At 46.9% G+C, this 9,274-nt stretch overlaps 1 protein-coding gene across 3 annotated transcripts in view; it reads left to right on the plus strand.

The window, feature by feature from the left end:
* Window positions 1-4,701: 4,701 nt before the first annotated feature.
* Window positions 4,702-9,274, plus strand: part of CACNA1G (calcium voltage-gated channel subunit alpha1 G) — a 166,546-nt gene continuing 161,973 nt past the window's right edge. For all 3 annotated transcript variants that reach the window (XM_018567867.1, XM_018567869.1, XM_018567868.1), the window contains exon 1: window positions 4,702-4,898. In XM_018567867.1, the coding sequence (XP_018423369.1) occupies window positions 4,732-4,898 (167 nt within the window). In that variant the 5' untranslated portion in view covers window positions 4,702-4,731. The remainder of the gene's footprint in view (window positions 4,899-9,274) is intronic.

Consider the following 9,274-nt stretch of genomic DNA (forward strand, 5'->3'; position numbering starts at 1 on the left):
TACAAAATGTATTATATTATAAAATAATAATATATTATTATTTTTAAATTATAAAAAAAATTATATCATAAAATGATAAGTATTTTTATGTATTTATTTATTTCGGCATTGCGCTTTTACTGTTGGAGCTGCTGATATATATCTATATCCAGCTGTGATCAAACTACAAGTCACATTAGTCATTGCAAGTCTCTGATAGCCACAGGCATGACCTACTGAGGCAGATGCATGATGGTATTTGTAGTTTCCCCACAGCTGGAGGGCCGCTGTTTGGCTACCCCTGCCCAAAGGGAACCAGATATTCTCTGGATCGAAAATCTGCAGTGTTATCACTTTTGAATATTTAGAGCCAGTTATCTACAGTTATAGGGAAGTGTTTAAACCCCTTTAAGTTTGTCTGTGTCCCGTTGGGGAAATTTCTTTTCCCTTCCTGCCCTTGAGATACAACAGGAAATTAGAGGAAATCTACTTGAAGGATTCCCATCTTAGATCCCATTCACAGTATATGCTGCGGGTCACGTTTATGCATGCTGCTGCACTGTTGCTGTGAGTCATGCGCGACGAAAAGTGCAAGGAAGCTCATGCACTTTTTTGAGCTTTGAGACCTTTTAACTGCACGTTTCCTGTGCGTTTGCTGTGCATCTTTGTGTGTGCAAAACTAGAGCTACTGCCATTAACAATAAACACCACTGCAAGCGTGTTATGCGTTTTTGCTCTTTTCATGCGCCACACAAGTGTGATTGGGTGCTCAGGCGGCTGTGACTAGAACATGTGTCCCCATTGTAAAACATACCATCATCTCCTGCCCCAGTGACAACAGTAACATTTTGGATTTATCGCCTTTGTTGTTCCGTTAAGCATGTGCAGGTTCTTAAAAAAATAGAGTCATTCTACCCAACTTAAGGTGTATGGTAGACTTAGTCACCCCCTGGCTCTTGTGGACTCCAGTGGTGAGATCTTCCTTCCATAGTTAGTGACTCTGACCCTGTCCAAGTAGATTTTTTTGTTGCCGCACAAAAAGAGACGCCATGGTGTGCTCCGACTCATTCTCTGGCATTCTCCATAATAGAAATGATAAATGCAGTGAAGGAAAGGGACCCCCCTTTATAGCTGCATCAGATGTACAGACCTGGGACTTCCAGGAGCAAAGAACTCACCCGCCAGGGTCTTCCAGGAATAGATACTGTTAGCTGATTCAGCTAAAATCTTTTCAGATGTGCTGACCCTTTAATTGTGTCCATAAGGCCAGTGCGTCCACTGCTAGTTGCCATGGCTGAAGCATAAACACAACTGCGTCCATCATTACCTGCTATTGTGTAGGGAGGATCTGTATGGATGCGGCACTCTAACAGCACCTCAGAGATACAAAGTGTCCACACACATTTCAATCCAAAAGTATTGTCAATGTTTCAATCTAATCTAAGAGAAAACACAGAGCGTGTGAAGCTCACTTCGTTCGCATTCTGATTAACTTTTATGTCAAATAAACAGAGAGAGGATGGGGGGAAAGGAAGGAGAGGAGTGTGAGAGCGAGAAAGGAGGGAAGATGAGCAAGGGAGGGCAAGAAGGGGAGAGGTAGAAAGACTGAGAGGAGAAAGGAAATAAGTGTGTGAGAGAGGGGAGAGGACAGAATCAGAGAGAGTAGAAAGGAGAAGGAACAGAAGAGTGTGAGAGGAGAGGAAAGAGAGAGAGAGGAAAGAGAGAGAGAGAGGGGGATGGGAAGCAAAGAGAGAAGGAAGAAGGAGAGGAGAGTTTGGGAGAGAAAAGCAAAATAGTGTGTGGTTTTTTTGAAAGGGGAAGAAAAGGAGGAGAAAGAAAGGAGAGAGGTAGAAAGGAGACTGAGAGGAAACAGAAAAGGAGTGTGTGAGAGAGGAGAGAGGGCAGAATCAGATAATAGAAGGAACAGAAGAGTGTGAAAGAGAAGGAAAGGAGAGAGGGAAAGAAAGAAAGAGAGGGAGGAGAAGAGAAAGGAGTGTGTGATCAAGAAAGAAAGGGGGAAAATAGAGAATATATGAGAGAGAAAGAGGGATAAAAGAAAGAGAGAGGAAGGGGGAGTAAAGACAGAAAGAAGGAAAATGAGAGTGTGGGGGAGAGAGAGAAAAAAGGAAAAGAGTGTGTGATCATGGGAGGGAGAGGAAAAGGAAGAGGAGAAGGGAAAGTACTTTGTTAGAGATGGAGAAAGGGGGGAGAAGGAGGAGAGAGAGACAGTGAGCGAGGAAAGGAGGGAGAGGTGAGTAAGAGCGAGAAAGGAGGGAAGCAGTGTAAGGGAGGTGAAGAAGAGAGGGAGAAAGGAGACAGAGAAGGTAAAGGAGTGTGTGAAAGAGGAGGAAAAAGACAAACAAAGGACAGAAGAGTTTGAGGGAGGGGGGAAAGGAGAGAGAGAGAAGAAAAAGGAGAGAGATAACGAAAGGGGAAGAGCAAAGAGAAGAGACACAGTAGAGTGTGAGAGAAGAAGAGTGTGAAGGGAGAGAAATTAGAGAGAAAGAGTGGAAAAATAAAGGAGTGTGTGATCATGGAGGGATAATAGAGAAAGAGGGGGAGAGGGAAGAGAGACAGGGAAGAAGGGACAAGACCTTAGAGAAAGGGAAGTATAATAAAAAAGAAGGAGATGGGAGAGGGGGATAGAAAAGGAAAAGAAGAATGTAAAAGTAAGAGAGAGGTAAAGTGAAAAAAGGACGCAGAGGGAGAGGAAAATGGAAAGGAGAAAGAGGAGTGTATGCGAGTGAAAGACAGAGGAAGAGGAGGGAGATGTTATTAGAGAGGCGGAAGAGTGAGAGAAACATAAGGAGAAATGAAAGGATGGAGACAGAGAGAGAAGGGAAAGCTAGGGGGAGAGAAAGAAAGGAAAGGTTGGGAAAAGAGATAGAAGGTAAAGATTGGTGAAAGAGAGAGAATGAAAAGGTTGGGAGGGAGATAAAATTGAAAGGTTGGGAAAAGAGAGAAGAGAAAGGTTGGGGAAGGAAAAAGACAGGAAAGGTTGGTGAGGGAGAGAGAAGGGAAAGGTTGGGAGTGAGAGAAAATTGTAAGGTTGGGGAAAAAAGTGAGAAGGGAAAGGATGGGGAAGGAAAGAGACACGAAAGGTTAGACAAAGGGAGAATGTAAAGGTTTGGGTTGGGGAGGGAGAGAGAAGAGAACGGTTGGGGAGGCAGAGGTAATGGAAAGGTTGGAGAGGGAGAGAAATGTTGAGGATGGAGAGATAAGAGAAAGGTTGGGGAAAGAGAGAGAGATAAGAGAAAGCTTGGGGAAGGAGAGAGATGGGAAAGGTAGGAGGAGAGAGAAGGGGAAGGTTGAGGGTAGAGAGAGCAGAGAAGGTTGGGGGAGAGAGAAGGGAAAGGTTAAGGATATTGATAGACAAGAAAGGGAAAGGTTGGGGGTACAAGAGAGAAAGAGAGAGAGAGAGAGAAGGTTGGAGAGAGGGAGAGAAGGGAAAAGTTGGGAAGAGAGAGAATGGAAATGTTGGGGAGGGAAGGTTTGGAGAGAGAGAAGGTTGGGGGGAGAAGGGAAAGGTTGGGGGTACAGAGAGAGAGAGAAGGGAAAGGTTGGAGAGAGAATGGAAAGGTTGGGGAGGGAGATGGACGGTTTGGAGAGGGTGTCTGTCTTCTCGTACATCCCGATCTCAGACTTTATTGCACTCATGATTGCCTTCCCAGTCCCAGCACTATACACTGTGGCTCCCCCCTGACACTTGAACCTCCTCCAGCCATCTCTACCTGCCCGGGGAGCGGCTCCGTCTCTCGCACAGCCTCTCCCCACATCTCCGCCGGATCATCTGGCACCGAAGCTGGACGGAGCTCTAATCTCATTCCAGATGTGTCCCCGCCCCTCCTCTCCCTTACTGACAGCCCGCTCAGCCAATCCGCCGCCGGGTCCTACCCTTGATTGGCGCGTGGGCACGCGCTGGGCGGGGCCGTCTGCCGAAGTTGGACTCCGGGATCCAGCTGTGGCCAACTGAGCTCCGGCTCCTTCCCCCGGCTGCAGCATCTCCTCTGCCCCGTCCTCCCGGCAACTTCCAGCCCCGGGCGGCGTGTGAGCGGGAACCGGCGTGGCGGGCACTTTTAACCTGAGCAGTGCCCAACCTGGACGGGAACATCGCTTTAAGAAGCACCAAGGTGGTGGGGGAGAGAGGGGGCAACCATCACCTGGCAGCTATCGCTGGCAACATCTGGAGAGAGGAAAAAGCCCGGAGGGCGGACGCTTGGCACGGAGATCTGCAAGAGACATCAAGAGGCAAGCAAAAGACGGATAGAGAGCTGTTGGAAAAGGAGACACTCCGAGGAGGAGGAGTAAAAGAGAGAAGGGAGAGCGGTCCAGGGATGGAGAGGTGGGAGGGATGATGATGGAAGAGGAGAGATACAGGTGTGAAGCAGGAGAGAGGTAGAGAGCAGCATCACCAGCGCAGAGGTGAGAGGCAAGAGGGCACCTTCCTGGGTACAGGTGCTGGAGAGCTCAGGTAAGGTCTGGCATGGACAAGCAAGCATGGGAACCCTAGAGTAGAAGGCAATGTGCCCCTCCGCTGGTGGCTGAGGCTCTCCCCATCCCCTCCCCCCCAACCTCTGGACAGGTGAGACACAAGCCCCCAAAACTTTGCACACCTATGTTGGAAAGGCTTCCAAGAACCTTGAAGACACAGCTTGCCTCCTGGATGCATCTTCGGCTGGGTCGAAGGACGCTTGAATGAAGCAATAGAAGAGAGAGCCCCTTGCTGACTTTGGGACCAGGTTGAGGAGCAGCATGGCAGGAGAAGCTAAAGCCCAGGAGCAGGATTCTTCCAAAGACAGCAAGGCAGCAGATGCAGAGGTGGAAGGGCTGCCCTATCCCACCATTGCTCCAGTGGTATTCTTCTACCTGAGCCAAGAGAGCAGACCCAGGAGCTGGTGCCTGAGGATAGTGTGTAATCCATATCCTTTCAATGAGCCCAGGTAAGGTGTGGGGGGGAGGAGGGAACACAAGGCAAAGATGACGGTCTAGCTATTACGGCAGGGTCTTCAGTTCCATCACATCTGGTATAATGGAGATCCTGTCTGTTTGGCTCTTGTCTTATAAGCACTGTCTCCGGCCTCCCAGAAATCGAACCAAGTTTTCGATTTGCTGATATATGTCAAGGCTGGACCACAAAAAAAAAAAGACATGATGCTGTTGCCCATAACAACTAATCAAGTCTCATATTTTCTGCATGACACCTGAATGGTCGATATGGGCAAAAAAAAACACGTATGGGGCTCAGCAAATGGAAAGATGATGCGATTATGTGACCCCTGCTTGGCCAATCAGAATTCATTTTTGACTGATTCAGCGTCATTAAAATGAAATCTGCTCGGTTGGTATAGGTGACTGTGGGTTTGCATATCATCAATGCCTTATGCATTGCCTAACCGAATTAGCCTGCATGCTTCCTATGCTCCAGTGTATAATAATTGGCGTCCTTTGGGGTTTTTTTTGTGTCTTCCAATTGGAAAAAGAAAATGATTGGTCAGCAAGTAGCATCTGTTATAGGATTGTTGTGAATGGTGGCTATAATTGAGCAAACACCTTCATTAAAAACATTGTGCTGATTAGCTGGAATCCATCTGCTCTTCCTATAAAGGCACCAGGTTAGAACATAAGCAAAAGACAATGCAGTGCAAAATGAATTTTGTTTAGGTTCACTTGTGTGGTACCCGTATCGATGAGCAAAGTTTTGTTAAAGGTCACAGCAAGACTGCCCAGTGCAGTGTTTATGGGATTTAGTAGATGTGAATACATTGTGTCCACTTATGGCAAAGACATAGATAGATAGATAGATAGATAGATAGATAGATAGATAGATAGATAGATAGATAGATAGATAATGGAGGGATGGATGGTTGCACACAGCCCAAGTAAGTTGCGCACCAGATTCAAAACATCCCTTATGATTCTGCACATCCCCTGTATTTGTGTATGTGGGAAAATATTTGCAACCGATCGCCAGCCATTGCCTCCACAGAAGACTTAATATGCCTTCCATCACACATGTGCTGCTATAGAATGACAGCCAAGTCTTGGTGAAAGGTCATGGCGGGTCCCGAGTAGAACGGACAGATCTCTGAAAGCCAACTGTTCTTAGGGCAAGAACTGCCCATGGATGCCAATCACATGGGTAGAAGGACTCTCGTGGGCTTACATAACAGAGCTAAGTCATTCTATAGAATGACAGCCAAGTCTTGGTGAAAGGTAATGGCGGGTCCCGAGTAGAATGCACAGATCTCTGAAAGCCAACTGTTCTTGGGTCAAGAACTGCCCATGGATGCCGACTCATAGGTAGATTGACTCTTGTGAGCTTACAAAACAGAGCTAAGTCATTCTATAGAATAACAGCCAAGTCGTGGTGACAGGTCATGACAGGTCCCAATTAGAATGGACAGATTTCTGAAAGCCAGCTGTTCTTAGGGCAAGAACTGCTGATGGATGGCGACCCATATGTGGATTGACTCTCTTGGGCTTACATAACAGAGCTATGTCATTGTATAGAATGACAGCCAAGTCTTGGTGAAAGGTCATGGTGGGTCCAGAGTAGAACGGACAGTAGAACGGACAGATCTCTGAAAGCTAACTGTTCTTGGGTGAAGAACTGCCCATGGAAGCAGACCCACAGGTAGATTGACTCTCGTGGGCTTACATAACAGAGTCAATGTATATAGAATGACAGCCAAGTCTTGATGAAAGGTCATGGTGGGTCTAGAGTAGAACGGACAAATCTCAGAAAGCCAACTGTTCTTCTGTCAAGAAGGGCCTATACCTATAGTTAGACTGAGTCTTTTGGGCTTACATAACAGAGCAAAGACCAAACAGAAGTCAAGGTTGATACCAAGAAACCCAAATTGTTGCAAGGTCCAAGAGAGTCTACCTATAGGTTGGCATCCATGATCAGTTATTGACCCAAGAAGCCCGAATGTGTGAGCGAGCCATCACGTATACGGTGAGGAGATCACCTTGGATGTTCTCCGACCCTCAAAATAATTAAACGGGTTAAAAAATATTATACATTGGGGTGGACAAATGAATATGAATTTCAGGAGACAGTCTTTCCAATCCAGGAGCCAGTAGGATTTTCTTTAGGAGCCAGCTCCATTGACATCATCTAGAGAAAACCTGAAAAGTTAGTAGTTTTTAAGGAGCATTGGCCACCTGGCTCCTGGGACTTGTCCAGCCCTGGTATCTCTTCCTTGCCATTAGATAGCAATGCACCAGTGTAACGCGTAACGTGAGGTCGAACGACAACGTCCTCTTAATGGTAACCAAATGCATCAGACTGAAATGAAACCTTCCAAGAAAGACTGGAAGCTTTCTCTATGCATTCATTTTTAATTTTTTATGACTCCCGTTGCGTTGGGTTATCGCATTTGCTCCGACCTCGACATTGCGATAAACCCGTCTTTGTCAATTGCGTATTGTTTCCCCTCAACCTGCGTCTCGCTGTGTGTTGCTATACCGCCCAGTGAGTCTTTTTTGTATATTTACATACTGCATCTCTCAGCTCAGCAGGATCAGGGATTTTCTATAATCTGGAGTTAGCGTTTTGTTAAATTAAAAGCAGATGCTACTTGAGGAAGAGAGGAAGGATTTTCCTGTACACAGAAGGCGGGCATTTATGGGACAGGTACAGAATTTGAGACCCCCGAGGTCCACGTAAAGTTTCCCCGTGCCTTTTCCGGAACATCGCCGAAGCGTTTGTATCCTTTACGTTAGTTTAACAGTTATCTCTTTTTTTTTAGCTTTTCTTATTCTGTAGTTTTTGCTTTTTTTCCCCCCTCTCTTGGAAGATCCCCTTGAATACTTGGGGTCTTCTGCGGCCCGCTCTCCCCGCAGACAGGGATTTCTCCGGAGCTGAAGTCAAAACATAAAAATTCCAGAAAGATTATGACGTCAACAAAATGGAAACAATATGTACTGTTCGGAATGGCGGAGGGAACGAGCTAGTCGGCAGAAAGAGAAAAAAAAAGACAAAAGGGCTGAAAGTAGATGGGAAGGGAGAAGTCTTAGGGCACTTTGTAGACGAAGGGGCGAACGTCCTAACCAGTCGCCACAAAACATTCCAAAGCTTCGGAGTTTGGCACAAGGTGATAAACTTCATGAAATTTCGGCTTGGGGACAGAACATTATGAATTCGTTTTTATTATTTACTCATGCTTGGGTAAATCTGATACTTGCTTCTTTCCCTAGACAATTTTGGGTTTTACGTTTGCAAAAAGAGCTTTGCAGTTTGTTTGTTTTTTTGTCTGTTTTTTTTGTCTGCATTTGCCATGAATTTTAATGCACCAGCCAATTGGTGATCGCCGTGTGACCAGCCTAGCCCTGATCCATCAAGTTGGGATATCATGGAAGAAGTACTAAATGGCGTTTCATTTGGCAAAAATGACAGAGGATAATATTGGCACTGCCAGGGTTAAGGCTGCAAGGCTGGCTGCTAGACCGGTCCCTGCAGTTCCTACCCCCACAGCACACGGGTTAAGGGTGCAAGGTTGGGTGCTAGGCCAGTCACTGCAGTCCCTACCCACACACTGCAAGGGTTAAGACTGGAAGGTTGGCTGCTAGACTGGTCATTGCAATCCCTATCCCCACACTGCAAGGGTTAAGTCTGCAAGGCTGGCTGCTAGACTGGTCGCTACCCCCACAGTACGCGGGTTAAGGCTGGCTGCTAGACCAGTCACTGAAGTCCCTATTCCCACACTGCAAGGGTTAAGGATGCAAGGCTGACTGCTAGACTGGTCGCTACCCCCACAGTACACGGGTTAAGGCTGCAAGGCTGGCTGCTAGACTGGTCATTGCAATCCCTTTACCCACACTGCAAGGGTTAAGTCTGCAAGGCTGGCTGCTAAACTGGTCGCTACCCCCACAGTACACGGGTTAAGGCTGCAAGGCTGGCTGCTAGACCAGTCACTGAAGTCCCTATTCACACACTGCAAGGGTTAAGGCTGCAAGGCTGGCTGCTTGACTAGTCCTTGCAGTCCCTATCCCCCCACTGCAAGGGTTAAGGATGCAAGGCTGACTGCTAGACCAGTCAATGCAGTTTGGACCCCCCAAGGATTAAGGCTGCAAGGTTGGCTGGTAGACTGGTCCTTGCAGCCTCGCTTCTCCTTCACTCTGGTATCTAAGAACCAATGAGCCATCACATCCAATACAGTGTTTTGCATGTGAGGATGCCATGGGATATTACACCGCCGGAGTGGAGGAGGAGAGAGGCTGAAGGGACTGGTCTAGCAGCCATCCGGATTTGAGGTTCAGGTGAGTATATCATTGTTTTTTTAGATCCCTA

The sequence above is a fragment of the Nanorana parkeri genome, unplaced genomic scaffold (genome assembly GCF_000935625.1).
Source record: "Nanorana parkeri isolate BGI_ZX_2015 unplaced genomic scaffold, ASM93562v1 scaffold1106, whole genome shotgun sequence".
Taxonomy (NCBI): Eukaryota; Metazoa; Chordata; class Amphibia; order Anura; family Dicroglossidae; genus Nanorana; species Nanorana parkeri.